The 16,193-nt window shown below is 37.4% G+C and overlaps 1 protein-coding gene across 3 annotated transcripts in view; it reads right to left on the minus strand.

Moving 5' to 3' along the window:
- LOC149800153 (excitatory amino acid transporter-like) overlaps positions 1-16,193 on the minus strand; it is a 50,361-nt gene that overhangs the window by 23,452 nt on the left and 10,716 nt on the right. The window contains exons 1-3 of one of the 3 annotated variants that reach the window (XM_089959750.1): positions 9,901-9,985; positions 6,928-7,137; positions 5,830-5,904 (exon numbers count right to left, since the gene is read on the minus strand). In XM_089959750.1, coding sequence (XP_089815876.1) covers positions 5,830-5,904; positions 6,928-7,105 — 253 coding nt within the window. In that variant the 5' untranslated portion in view covers positions 7,106-7,137; positions 9,901-9,985. Of the gene's footprint in view, positions 1-5,829; positions 5,905-6,927; positions 7,761-9,900; positions 9,986-16,193 lie in introns of those variants that run through there. The other 2 variants (XM_089959749.1, XM_089959748.1) reach the window with 2 other exon arrangements.

The raw sequence follows: 16,193 nt of genomic DNA on the forward strand, positions 1-16,193 counted from the left end.
TCGCAGGGACTAACCATCACGGACACAATTGTTTGGATAGTTGATAATCGCATCGAATGGTCGAATCTAGTCTATCTTGCAGTGTCCAGAGTACGAAGGATAAATCAGCTTCGAAGAATTGTTATTGACGAAGCCACCGACGAAGCCGGCGACAAAGTCACCATCGATGCAAGCGTCATTGATAGAAAACTCTCGGGTTACCGCCAACAGGATAAAAAAAAACAGCGGCGTTTTGATATTGATGCCGAATTAATAATCTCGCTACGACAACAACAGAATAATCACTGCGCGAGTTGCAATTGTATAATGCGCTGGCGTTATTCGGATAAAGACGCTCGCCAATTTACCGTGGACAGGATCGATAACAGTCTCGGTCATGTCAAAAACAATGTGAGATTGACCTGTCTTGAGTGCAATAGACGCAACGGCGCTAGTTAAGACCACGCGGGGGCAATTGAGTATCGTCAGGTATCACTTGTAGTTGCTCGCGTGTAAATCCGCGCTGAGGAGCAGTTGGATCCAGTCTATAGATCGGTGGTCTACCAGTTGATCGTGTTATCGTTGATATGTTATGTGTGGTAACACTCCAAATAGGATCAGTAGCTCTTTTTTTACCGCCCTCAAGCTCTCCTGGTTCATATAGATATCTCACGGTGACATCGCCAAGAATCGGCTTAGAAACGCTATTTATTTTTAATTTTCCGGGTATATACTCGTATTTAATCGCGTCGCTGGGCTTCATGTTGATTACTCGGGTAATCTCGTTATTTAACGCTGCAATTACACCTGGCAACCTTTTAACCCATTCACGAGATCGTTTTTCCTGGATAAATTCCTTCGCGTATTGATATCCAAATAACCGTTCAGCAACAGTCCGATTGAATCGTTCAACAATTGCCTGATCACGATGTAGCGCAGTATGACCTCGTCGTATCGCGACGCTATGATGTTTTAGCGTTGATAAAACAGCGCCGCGAAATTCACTACCAGGATCAACTTGTAATAGATTTGGCCAGCGCAGAGGGCCTCTTCGATAAATTCTTTCAAACGCAGCGGCTACTTCAGTTGCCGACTTTGTTTTTAACGGCTCCGCTTGTTTGTATCGACTCGCAACATCAACTACGGTTAGCGCGTATTTGTAACCGTTGTCATGCGGCAAAAATAGTATATCAGCCTGATGAACTTCATTAGGTACGCTGACATCAAAGCGCGAGAAGTTGATTTGTTTAGGCGGTGGTAGATAGATTTGCCATATAGCCTGTTTGGATAACCAATTAGCCGCAGTGGTCTTTGTTACCTTTGCAGCGCTTGCAAGCTTACCAATTGCGGCCTTCCCCTTCCAGTATCCTCTCGGAGAATAATAGATGGAATCCATCGTTTTTCTTGGATGATTGTTATTAATTACCAGCGCCAATCATTAATTTACCTTTCATAGCCGATTTTACCAACCATGAGGCCAATTTTTCTTTGACGGATTTATCAGGAATAGCATTTAGCGCGTGAATTAATTTTACATCCGCGATATGACGCTGTTGCAGATCGCTACTTTTGTAAGCAACATCATGAGCATGACACGCCTTATCGATAGCGTTTATTGGATACTCACCGGGTTTGGGCTGATTTTGATCATCGAGTCTAATATCTAATCGTGTTCCGGGGCCACAGTAGTTATATCCTGGGAGGTGTTTTTCTCCTGGATACTTTGCCCACGGTGTTCCGGGGAGTTTTGCCAATTTGGCTGCGATGTCACCTCCTCGCTTTTTTTTAAAACATCTCCGGGTCTAATAGAAATAAATCTAAATTTCTTTGTACCGCATTGTACACACTTACCAGTAAGCGCCGATCTGTTATTTCTTGTCGTAACGGTTGTCATATCATTTGTGCCAGTACGCACTCTACACTTCACACAATATAGATCCATAATTCATGTATAGAGATATGAATATAATTGATTTTTCGGCGACTAAAACAAGAGAACCAGTTAAGCATGTTGCAGCGTTACCAAACTCGATCCGGATGATTATCATCGGACCATCTGGATCCGGCAAGACGCAATTGTTACTCAATTTAATAATGAGATGGATGAAGTGGGATAAGTTGTATTTGGTTGCTCCTAGCGTAGATGATCAACGATGCTACGAGGTGTTGAAAGATTTCAACGAGAATGCATCAGCGATCGCTAAAAAGAATGTTATTGAGTTTATTACGGATATCAATGATGCACCGGGTATTGATGATATTGATGGCGACGTTAACAATCTAGTCGTGTACGATGATGTTATGTTAGACAATCAAAAGAACCCAGCTAGGATATTTTCCAGAGGCAGGCATAAAAACACTGACGTGATATATGTCACTCAACGATACACTCAGATTCCAAAAGTAATCAGAGATAACTGCAATATTCTTGCTGTATTCAACGGCGTTGATACACACACGCTACGAAATATTTGGCAGACATGGTGCGGCGGTGACATGGACTTTAATGTTTTTCGAAACTTTTTTAGTCATGCTCAGTCGACCCCACATGGATTCATAACGATAAATTTACATGATCCTCGGACACGATATCGTATCGGACTTGACCAAATATTCGGTTAGTTGTAAATAATTTTCATTGTAAATAACCACTTAGCAGCAGAGGGGGCGATGACATCGACGCGGTCGTCGATGTGCTTACCGGACGCTGACGACGCTGGGGATCGACGCGCAGAAGGTGTTAATTAAACCAAATGACGACGCGACGATCCCCCAACGACGTCGTCGTTTTTTTTTTACCAGGCGCTGACGACACTAGATCGTTGAGTGCAGAAAGTAATAATTAAGCAAAATAACGATTGGACAAAATGTCCGATTCGCCCCCTCTGCTGCTCGAGTTCGAAACTCGGAGGAATTCGACTATTCTAATCGTTTTTAGTAACAAAATGTTTATTCAGTCTTTCTTTTAAACTTGCTATCGACAATTGTTTTATTTTTTATTTTCCCTTTTTATGTATATGTTCAAACATTTTTTATTTTTTATTTCATACATCACTATAAAAAAAAAAATAAAGCATACAAATTAGATTCTGATAGCAGAACAAAATTTATAAATTGTAACTTAAATTAATACGTCGTACGCAAACAATCCAGTTTCTATGTATAAACAACAGTAAACCTTCTTTATAAAGACATGCGAAAATTAAAAAAAAATGACGTATTTGGTTAATCTGCGCTGAACAGTTTACTTAAACTTCTTTCGTATTTCTCGCAATTTTCATTTACAATCATTTCAATTAGGGCACACATTAACAAGAATGTGGCCTTATCATGGATGGTTCTTTTCCAGGGTTGTATTCAACGAAAATTTTACAAAGCAAAAAACATAAAATTAAGTTTTTCAAAAAGTGTTCCATTGCATTTTAATGATAACGTGTATTTTTAAAATACTTTTCATGACTTCCGTCCTAGGACGGGCAATTAAGCAAGTTATTAACACTGTCCTTGGTAGTAGTGTTGCTGCTGCTATCACTGCGTTTAATTTCGCTCCTGTGTCACAGATAATAGCACAACCATCGCTACAACTACAACTATTATTTAATGCTTATTTATTTCTCAGTTATTTTTATATTGTAAGAATTGTGCAGTATTTTTCCATGCTGGACGGCTTCAGATAGTAAGGCACGTGTGTCTAAAATAGTATCGTGTATTAGAAACTACTTGCAAACAATGTACACTCATGTAGCAGCGGTTGAGCTTTTTGGTTTATTATATTTGTTTGTGGATGAGCGAAACAAGCTGTTTCGTTCATTTGAAAATAGAGGTGATAAAGTTAACGATGTGGACGAGTTCAATGAGTCACGAATCAAACTTTCAAAGTAAGTAAACAAATGAACGTGATATTCACAATGTCCACAAGAAATATAAGAGACCCAGTATTGAAAATGCCATTCTGATCATTTAATGAGTTATTTATGAGCAATATTCGTAACTTTTTGCAAATAGAATGGTTCCGACTATGACCAGTGCTCTCTAGGGTCTATACCAATAGCATCGAAAAGCATACTGAGGCCCAAGGATATTGCATATCTATCAGAGAAGTACCGTTGTACCAGTCAGTCGAAATAATACATTCGAGAAAACAAAATGGAACTGAAGGTTTTGGTAGACAATTATGAGGAACAGTGCCAATGAGCCAAGACGACGAAGTCGTATTTCCGCTAGCTGTCACACAGTAGCTGCTTTGCAAATTTGCCAGCTTAAGTTTCTTGATACAATGTTTTGTATGTAAGTTGGTGACAGAAGCCACACAGATCGTGTACTTAGGTGATAATAAGAATGGCAATAACATATACTTACATTTGTACATCTTGAATTTCCTCAAAATGTACTTACTATTAGTTACGCCCATCCGAATTATATGGTCCATGTCATGGGTTCCAAAACATGACACACACTGCAAAATTGTACCGTAATTCCTACTACATCCCTAACATAAATCACATTCTCCTTTATTCATTCAAAACTAAACGAGTGTGTTATTTCTTAGTGTCTTTTGATAATTTCATTTAAAAGAATTAACATTCTTCGCACATTATTGTTCAAACAATCAATGACGGAACAGTGGTGCGGTCGATTCATTGCCAGGCCACTGCTGCTTGAATCACATGTACATGGTACGGAACTGACTCAGCTAATAAATCCAGTCCATCACAAGCAGAAAAGCAAAACTAAGTTGGATCAAGAGAAAAAAAAAATCTATCCATTCCAGACCAACCGGAAAAGTTGTTTCAAGGCGAATTCATGCAAAATATTACTCGCAATTTTAATTTTAAGTAGATCAAAACAATAAATTTTTTAACGTATGTCAGGTGTGATGAAATTCAAAGGTTGTTGGGCGGTTCTTTGTGCGCATTAATATAGTTAATGTGTATTGATGAACCTACGGATGTTTATTTTGGAATATAGCATAAATTCATTTATCTCTGCTTCTTATAGTGTATTCGTTTTCTCGTGTTATGTATTCTTTTCACTATTAAGCCTTAGGTGGAAAAACAAGATGAATATATAATAAAAACTTTACTGCATTTGTTCGAGGAATATATGAGCTCGTATTTTCGGACTAATACTGCACTCCCAAAGTCGTGCAGTATTATTCGAAAAACTCGTTCATATATTCCTCGAACAAATGCAGTAAAATATAATTATCATTATTTACTGCTACTAATAAAACAACAATTACTACCACTTGTACTAACACAAACACCACTACAAACACTACTGATACTACTATTGCTACCATTACTAGTACTGCTACTACTACTACTGCTACTACTACTGCTACTACTACTACTACTAATAATAATAATAATAATAATAATACCACTACTTGATCTGTCCCAAAAGCTAATTTGAAATCACACTATTCCTGATTTCTAGTTAGCCTCACTACAAATACTACTATTAATACTTACTACTATTAATAAAACAACTGTTACAACCACAACTACAACTATCATAACTGAAACTAGCATTGCTACTACAGCAACCTCTACATATATCTCAACGGCAACATAAAGATTTCGATCTATTTCAGAAGCTTGTATAAAATCCCACTGTCTTCCTATTTTCTGATTACAACTGACTAGTTATAATTCATATTTCTTAAATGCTGATCTCGTACTAACGATGTGCAATATAATTTTTTTTTTTTTGGGGGGGGGGGAGGATGAACTGCACAGAAATGGTGTACGGTATATTTGAATCTATATTAAATTTTCGCTGAATACGATTAAGTATCACGATTGTTTGTGAGTGCTGGTATGCCATTGTGCATGCGAATTATCTTACCGGATATAACACTACACACTATTAGTGGAACTATCATCATCTTCAAGAGTCGCAGGTACAGGTCTCCAAGAAAACCTATATAAAAACACACGAGGCAATGCGAGTATCATTTAAAATATCTGATAATGATAATGACTAAAAGGCGAAGAATCTTTAATTATTAATATTTTATTATTATTATTATTATTATTATTATTATTATTACATAGAATACAATCGCATCTGGACTCGAGGCATAGTCGGTCAAGTGGTCAAACTCGAGCACATCGATACAAAGATGTAGTTTCCATTTTATAACGTGTATAATTGTAACTCTTAATACCTTTGGCACTTTGTTTTTCAGTTTGTGAGAAATTCTGAACACTTACCTCTACCGATCTACCATACTATTATTATTTTCTGGACTGAGTGATTATATAAACATTAGAAGAAAAAAGAACATGAAGTAGTCAGTATGACCTTAATTTTTTCCGATTGGTCAATTATATAATTCGAAACTTTTGCAGTGACTGGGTCTATTCAGTTGTTGTTGTTGTTGTAGGGCTTAACGCCATTTTTCAGCACAAGATAGGCTATACATGGCGGCCAGTATTAATGGTGGAGGAAGAACCCGGAAAACCCCCGGAAAGAACCACCGACCCACGAGAAGCTACTGGCAAGCTTTCTCACATAACCACATTAGCCGAATCCGAGACTCGAACCTACGCAGACAGAGGTGAGATGGCAGTGATCCGTAACGGTGAGCGCTTTAGACCACTCGGCCACTCGGGGCCCCGGTCTATTCAGTAATAAGACAATTGAAAATCTGCATATATGACCTGTGAATAGACGAAGCTACATGCAAATAAGATTAGGTTCGAGAATTGTTTTACATGTTAAACACTCGAGGGTCGGTGGTTCTTCCCGGGGATTTCCTGGGTTCTTCCTCCACCATTAATATTGGCCGCCATGTATAGCCTATCTTGTGCTGAAAAATGGCGTTAAACACTACAACAACAAGAACAACAACATGTTAAACATGATCTGGCTGTGATGTTTGTTTTCTTCTTTTATTCGGAGAAATGAATAACAAAAAGGTTAAAACTCATGGGAACATACCAATCCACATCAACTGATCGGAGGAAGGTTTTGTTTCTCTGATTCCAAATCCTAGTGCAAAACCCAGAACAACTCCACACATCGTCAAAATCAGAAGCAAGTTCTTCCGCACATGCCCAAAACACTTCCGGTGGCAGCCATTACTATGGTTTGAACGGGCTTCCGTAGCTTTTTCCATATTTGTTTATCAAATGTCCATAAAATTTATGTCTGAAACAATAAAGAAAAGGCAGAAAATTAATCTTATGATACACTCGCACTCATGAAGGCGTATTAAGTAAACTAGTTATCTATGCTTCGTTTTCCTTTCCACTTTAAACGCCGATGATGGTGGTATGTTCGATACTCGCCCAGGCCAGTCCAGATTGGCCGTCAGGGTATGTCCTTTTTAAATAGACTTTTCTCCAATCTCTTCGGCTTTCCAGGGTCAGTCAGAAATGTGTTCATGGCGCCGTCAAAACCATCCAACCAATTAAAGCCGATTTTAAGCTTTCCACAACTATAGCTACTTTACATTTGTTGTTGGTTCAACAAGACAATTATGGGCATCGGATTGACGGGAAGATCCTCTTTTCGAATAGCGTTACCATGATAGTGATGATGTGGTAGCGAACATGTGTTTATGTGTCTTTCTCTGTTTCTGTGCATATAGCAAGACCTAATATATAGGAATACGTACCTAAATGTAAAGTAGCTATCGTTGTGGAAAGCTTAAAATCTAAAGAAGCATTAAATCTTTAGGAGGACCAACATCTGTTTAATGTTGTTGGTTACCGGGCAAGATAGAAAATTAAGGAAAGGGGAACCACGGGGTGGAAACGATTACTTTTTGAGCGATTTGTAGCCAAATCACAAATTTCTTTTTTTTTAAAAAGCATGTAGCGGAATTGATTATTTTGACCTGTATAATAGATGAATTCATTATATTGACCTGTTTGAGAGAGGAATTCATTATACTGACCTGTATAATAAATGAATTCATTATATTGACTTGTTGAATAGAGGAATTTATTATACTCACCTGTATAAACATTCCGATTTATATAATCCATCTAGTAAACCTGTTATTTGTTTTTAACAGTACTATATATCCATGGTTGGTAAATGCTCGACGCAGTACCTGTGTTGTAATCTCATACTATTTACTAGGCAGCTTTCCCGTGACCTTTTGTGCCTATGCATCACTCGTATTAATTTGCATGTCACGTGTTAGCTTATGCGTGTTTATTCCCGACGCAGTTCCGTCGATGGGGCGGGAGGGGGGGGGTGCGGGGGGTGCGGACCCCACCGGGTGACACCATCTCAAAGGGGTGACACCAAAATGAAAAATTGCAAATTTTAAGAGCACACACTGCTCGGTCTAGTCGGATTTCATAAGCTGATGACCGATCATAGTTAAATACATGACTAGCAGGCACAGCAGTGGCGTCGCTAGGGGGATGCGGGGGGTGCGGACTGCACCGGGTTACACCATCAGAGCGGGGGACACCAAAATGACATTGCTAAGGATTCTGTACGGTCTGTTACGGAAGGAGGACCATGGGGGTGACACCATGAGCTACCGCACTGGGTGACACCAACCCGAGTGACGCCACTGTCCCGACGTAATGCAAAGTATGATTTGGAAAGTGGAGCCGTTACATAATCAAGAGAAACTTTTAGAAACAATTACAGTAATAATATATCCAGAATACTTTGAAACTCAAGAGCCGTTGGCGAATCCACGGCTGTTACTTAAAAATTAAAATCCGTTAGCGTATCAATAGTTTAACTTAAAAGTTAAACCCTTCAGCGTACCCCTAGTTGGTAAGAAAAACAATAGGTCTTTCCGGTCGGCCGACCGTCGCCGTTTTTCTTGCCGACCCTGGAGCGTTTTCCCCCGCTGAGTAAAATAAAATTCAAAAATAATTCCCGAAACTGATTTGTGTATCTACTGGCCTAACTGAACTAGTTTAGGCCAGTACTTGAACTTAGTACACTAATTATACAAACCATTATCATATGTATAATTTAAAAAAGAAATGTTAACGAAAATTTCAGCACAATATAGGTATGGCGGGCAGTATAAATGGTGGAGGAAGAACCCTGGAAAACCCCAGGAGGAACCACCGACCCACGAGAAGCTAATGACAAGCTTTCTCACATAAGCTTTCTCACATAACCACATTAGCCGAATCCGAGACTCGAACCCACGCAAGCAGAGGTGAGATGGCAGTGATCCGTAACGGTGAGCGCTTTAGACCACTCGGCCACTCGGGGCCCCTAAAAAAGAAATACCTACCTTAATTTTAAAACATATGCAGTAGGAAACATATATGTTTTTGCCTAATTAAAATATTAAACCCGTCAGCGTATAAATAGCTGCTAATTAAAAATTAAAACTGGTCATCGTGTACATAGTTGTTAATTAAAAGCTAAATCCCGTCAGTGTCCCCATAGCTTTTGATTATATATTGCAAGCCGTGAGTGTGTCCAAAGGCGTTAATTTAAAAATAAATGCATTCCGCGTCAACATAGCTGCTAATTAAAACTTAAAAGCAGCCAGCGTGTCCATAGCTGTTTATTGAAACCAAGGATATCATTATACTTGCGTAACTAAAAAAAAGTCGGAGAAAAACATTTAGGTTTGAGAACAATTCAGATAATTTATGATAGTAAAACAGCGACTCCTGTGTGGAGGCTATGCAACACTTAAGTAAACGTTAAAGCACATGTTTTATATTTAATCGATGAAAAATGACCGACGAGTGTGAACCCTTTTCTTCTCCTATGATAGTAATGTAGTCAGGATGAAGTTCATCAGCGACCATATCGGATAACAACCAACATAATTTGCTGTTAATTAGGCCGCGTGTATAATCCAACGACTGTATAGTCACACAGTAAGTAACAGAAAAAAGCAAAACCAACAAGTCTAGTACAACTTAACAAATAATTATCAAAATTATAAATAAAAATGTGAGAGATACTTACTTTCTTTTAACTCTGTAGGGACCATAATACCTAGAATGAAGAGGACTGTAAAGAATGGTGTCACGGAATTGTATAAATCCTTTTATTTATTAAATACACGAACTCGGGATTCATTATTTGTGTACAACGATACCCGAGTGTGTTTTATGTATGTTGTACAAAGATTTCGAAATACTGAGTTCGGTTCATCCTATGCCGCACGTGCGAAGAACTAATCCCTCCAGCTCCCAGACGATGTATGGCGGCATCGACCATGTATAAATACCTCACCGTAAAACTAAATCTACACATTACGGAACGTCTTATCAGTAAACGGTCCACACTCTGTGTTTAGAGTATTCTTTGTGTATGAGAAAGGTATCACATTTTATTTTCCATTATTTTCATTATGTGATTGCAATTTATCTACTAAGAAGTACTATTTACATATTGTCACATTTCATAGTCATTTTGTTCTTGCTAGTTTTGACTTTTTGCAATAGTATGACAAATTCAAATAAGGAGAACGATAAGGGGTAAGGTCAAATTGTATTTCCCCACATCCCAAGCTGAAACAAATCAAGGGAGAATCCTATACGCGTACAGGTCTAAGGGCTGTCAAGTTCTAGACTTAACATCATTTGCAGAAAATAAAAGTCCTAGATCAGCTGAGGTATTACAGCAACTAATAGCGAAAGGGACAAATACATGTGACATGCTAGGTCAACAAAATGGGGGAGAGGATCCTACTTCCTTTTCGCGAAGGGACATGTACATATATTCCCCAATGATACGGAAATATAACTAAGACGGAAACAAAAGTATATGCACCATTTCCTTTTATCAAACCTTTTTGGGGAAAATGACATAGATTCATTTCTCTGGGCTACCTTTGGAGGTCTTGACCAATGAAATACAGGTCAAAATCTAAACTAAATATGAAGTGAAAGTGCTCAAAAGCCAGATGGCTACTTACTGGGGATTCCCTTCCGTGTATACGGAATGTGAATCCTCATCGTCACTGAGGAAAACGCAAAAAAGATCCCACCATAATGTAAGGTACTATGGTTCATGATTAATACATGGTTCCGGGGTTGCCTATATTTACGGCAGTACAACCGCCGTGAGACTACCAACACTACACCCAACAAAAAACGTACGCGACGGCGGTTCAAAAAATGGATGAAACCACCATACAAGCTTTAAATGTTGACACAGACCCAGACCCAGTTGAGGGACAAGAAATGGCACAAAACAAGACATTAGATATACAAATAGACAAAACAGAACTAGTACCAAAAGAGACAGGCCATAGAAAACACTGAGAATAATTCCAACGAGGAATCAGTTAACTGGGAATCTGCTGAACAGACTAGTTCTGCGGAGAAAAGGAAAGCTAGGAAAAAGCTAAAACGATTACAACAAGAAAAAGGAAGATAAAAGTAGTGGAGAGAAAGACGGGCGGCTCTGTACTCTGTACTGATAGAGCCGCAATTCGGTGAGGTACCTACACAAAGCAGACGAAATTCTGGTTTGTGAGAGCGCTCCTGCAATCCCCATAGTTAAAAAAACAACAACAAAAAACACAAGGGAAACAAATGGTGGAAGAAACAGTAATGTTGGAGAATACCTCAGAATACCCTATCCAAAGTAAAGAGGGAGGAAATTAAAGTGAACTCAATACTAAAACATACAACATTAATGCATCGACACCAAAAACACAAAAGAGGAAAAGAGCAGCTTCCACTCCGAAAGCACCAACTGAGGTAGAAGCCGTTCACTTAATCAGAAAGCACAGGCCTCCGGGTAAACAAGTGGCAGAAATAACTGATGCAAAATCATAATGAACAAAAAGAAATAGTAGAAAAAAGACGCACTGTATCCCTACGAAGGGGTGACAAGAAATGCATCATAAGTATAGATGAATACAGAACAAAGAAACTTAATTCCAACTAAAATGGATTACTATTCTATAAACTTATTACAAAATTTAATATATTTTCAACCTAACAAAACCCACCATAAACAATAAATAACCATTAACATAGCCAAGGTGGAGGGATTAAACCTAAATATCTTGACTATGAACATCAATGGTTTATCTAACAAAATTAACAAAATTACGGAACAATCAATAAAGTGATATAATAATATTATTACAAGAGACACATGATATGCCAGTGCAAATAATTAAAACATTCTAGAAGAGGATTTGGACGCCATAGTTTCCACCATTAACCACCCAACAGAGTAAATCTTGGGTGGCTACAATTGTGCGACGCACCGCAAAGGGATTGAACCTAGAAATTTGCAAAACACCAAATGAACTTCAAGGAAGATTATTAAACATAAATATAAATATGTGGAATATTCTTAATATATATGTTCCACAAGCCCCAGGAAAATGAACTTCATAAGTAATGTGAATGTATATATATTTCACAGTGCTACGCACCAGAAACATGCATCGTAGGAGAGGATTTTATACAGGTATTGTCCGACCTAGATAAAAGTGAGGGACTGTTGGAATACATTAATATATAAAGGAAATGGAGATAGAAACGAAAGTAAAAACTGGAGACCGATTACGCTACTGCATACTGACTACAAAATACTAAGCAAAATTATCACCAACATAATAAAAACCTGCCTAGATACAATTATTAATGTAAACCAAAGCTGTGGGGGATGGGTAGAAATATTTTAAATAACACACTATCGATTAGATTAGTAATTGACTTTTTAAATATGGGGGGAAGGAGTCGTGTTTCTATTCGATGAAGAGAAAGCTCTTGATCGAATATAGCACGACTTCATCATTAAAGCACTGGAATCGTGTGGTTTCGGCATAAATATCATTAATTGAATAAATGCCATGTACAAAAATATAACATAAAATAATAAATGGTGCAGTAACAGAGGAATTTATGATACGGAGATCAGTAAGACATGGTTGACCCTTGTCGGTGATACTCTATATTATAGCAATAGTATCTTTAAATATTAAATTAATGGAAACATTAATATTCTTGGAATTAAAATACCTAATTTGAAAGGGGAATTTAAAAAGTATGCTACAAGCAGACAACTGCAAAAACTTCACCAGAGACGAATTCTCGTTTAAGCATTTCCAATATGAATTCACACAATTTAGAAAAGCCTCTGGGTCAGCAATTAATCATGATAAGGCAACTGGAAAGGTAATCACCCTGGTTTCCCTCCTAACTTAATTCGAAAGCATGTAAGAGCATTATGAATATAATATGGGAGGAACTCAACTAATCTCAGCTACAGTGAATTACTAACCAAGATAGAAGAGCAGGCTGAACTTTGGTCACAGACGACACTCGGAACTAATAGAGCGTATTCAGGTTGCTAAAACATACATGTATAGTCAATTCAACTATATTACGAATACAGTGCACCTAACTGAAGCAATGATGAAGGTCATAGAGGGGAAGATTAGACTTTATATGGAATAATAAAATGCTTTATATATATATATATATATATATATATATATATATATATATATATATATATATATATATATATAAAGACCAAAAGAGAAAGGAGGATTAAACGTACTAAACATAAGTATTAAACAAAAGGCAAATATTTTAAATAAAATAAAACACATAAATAGCTCACCCACATTCCCGTGGGAAGCTATATATATATATATATATATATATATATATATATATATATATATATATATGGCTATTTGTGCAGATTTAACGATTCTACTTTTAAAAAATATACTTACAAAGTTACTTGAACCACCGAGATGTGGTAAAAGAACAAGAGATGTAATATATACGTACAGAGACAATTGTGAAATTTGCCAAATGGGTGACTGGAGAGGTGACCTTCAACAGGCACCTAATAAGAACTATAACCACCCTGCAGACTGTGCATCAGCCATACAGACTTTAAAAAAATTAATCATATTATTTTAAGATGTATCGAAACTTCAACAAACAGGTATAGAATCACGAATAAGCTTAGATAAATACGGGGGAGTGGAATCTAAACAATTGCTATATACCAGTGACATCATAGGTAAGAAAATATACTCTGAACTAACACACTTTATTAACGAAATTATGAAAACCTTTATAAATGATACGTACACCTTTAAAAAAATTCTTACATAGGGATTCTCATAACTAAATATAACTCTAAACATAAATGTGATTATAGAGCCAGTCCATACAGACAAAAAACAAAACAACTGGTAACATACAGTATATATAGCATACGCATTTAGTATACACTGGACAACATAGATCCCTGGCAAGGATCATTATGGTAATTAAGCTCCGAAACCAGTCAGGGTTAAGGAGCTATATAAACACTATAGAGTAGGACTGTGCACAAAACCCTAATCTTAATTAATTGATCTGTCAAAATTGTTTGAATATACACGCACTACATATACTATGGGAACAATAAAAACATTCAAAAAAATCATTCACATTTCGGCTCTAGGGGGTTATGTCTGTGATGGAGTCTGAGAGGGACCACACCAGTAAATTTAAGGACTTGCACATCTTCAGCTATAGAGGTATGTGAGCAATTTATTACTTTTTTGTGTATAAGTTTAACTACTGTACTACCACGTTTATTTTTGTATATGTTCTACGTAGCGTCGGCTTACGTAGTATAATGCAGATATTTTATATTCTTGTTTGTGACTTAGCAAGAGATTTATATTAGCAATATAAATATAAAGTTGCACTTTAAGGAACGTTTAGTACCGAAGGATTCTTATCAAGCACGGGTAGGTTCACTTCTGAACCTATGTAATGTTTTGTAATTTTTGTGCCGATAATGTAATCTGTTTAGCTTGCCGTATATAACATCATCACGTTTTATCGTATATGTCCATGTCATGCATAGTACACGGTGTTAGATGTATTTTCAGCTGATCGGAGTCGACGTAATACCAGCTGTAGAGCTAACCATATAAGTTGACCAAAGCAACTGTAAAGCTGAACCATAGTAGCCATAGAGCTGAGTGAACAGTGTTGCTGGATGAGTAGCAGGTGATCGGGACTTGATGACAGATTGGTGGGCGGTGATGGCTTGACTAAGAAATTGAATGGTGCTCGGTGGCAACCTGGAATACTGACTGCTTGACTGACCAGTGTGCTAGTAACGAAGTGTGTAACTCTGTGCGTGTAATCTATTAGCCGTGGGTTGATTTTGGGGTTTGTAATACCCAGTGTTTTGGGATTATAAAGATATTTTGTACATCTGTCACTTTGTTTTCATCATTTTACTAATTGAGTAAAATATCTCATTTTTCACTATTTGAGTGAAAATATTGTACTATATGAGTAAAGTGCCTCATTTTTTTTACTCTTCTGAGTAAAACATTATTTTCATCGCGTGAAATTACTGCTAATCATTCACCCTTGTACTGTGTAAGGTCATTTATTTGCATTTTCATATGTTGCATTATTAGGTTCGTGTGGATTAAGTTAATTTGTCCAATATTTTGATCTTATACACGCACGTATTAATCATAATTATTTTCTCATTCAAGTCATTCATCATTAAACATTGTATTTGTATCATCAGCAAAAGTGTTCTGTTATATATCTGAAATCCAACACGGTGATCTTCTTACAAACTGGCAAGAGAGCCAGAACTTTATCACCAGGCTGCAAACATCCTTTCTTTCTTTATAGTTTTGTCATGCCATCAATTCATTTGAGATTGGGTAGAATGTGGTAGAATTATTTCTTTCCATTTCACAAGCTTTCGATAGTTTGTGTTCGAAATCAAACATCACCATGCAAATTAATCTGATTCTTCGACCGCTCCGATGGACTAAGTGGTTAAAGCGTCCACCTCGGATGCGCGAGGTCGCGGGTTCGAACCCCGGCCAATTTGTACTAAAGATTTATAAAAAATGGTACAAGCTGCTGCCTCGCTTGGCAGGTTAGTGTTAGTGTCGCGATAATGTGAATGGGTGGAACATCATGCTAGATGTCTGCGGCATGATGCCCTAATGATAGACATCACTATAAACTGCAACACTGCAGATATAGTAGCGATATGATTAAAATAAATTTAAAGCTAAGTTAAAAATCCAAATCACACACACACACACACACACACTGGTGCGACGAGATGTCATTCCGTCACCGTGGCAGGTGTGGTGTGGGGTGCTTCCAATATTTTATTTAAATTATTATGGAAGCTCCAACCCGAATTACTCATACGTTCTTGTTAGGTAAAACAACGTCGTAATATAAGCACAGTATCAATTACTTCTCATATATACATCAATAAATTGCATC

This window comes from Sinohyriopsis cumingii, chromosome 5 (assembly GCF_028554795.1).
Source record: "Sinohyriopsis cumingii isolate HCF-2022 chromosome 5, ASM2855479v2, whole genome shotgun sequence".
Classification (NCBI taxonomy): Eukaryota; Metazoa; Mollusca; class Bivalvia; order Unionida; family Unionidae; genus Sinohyriopsis; species Sinohyriopsis cumingii.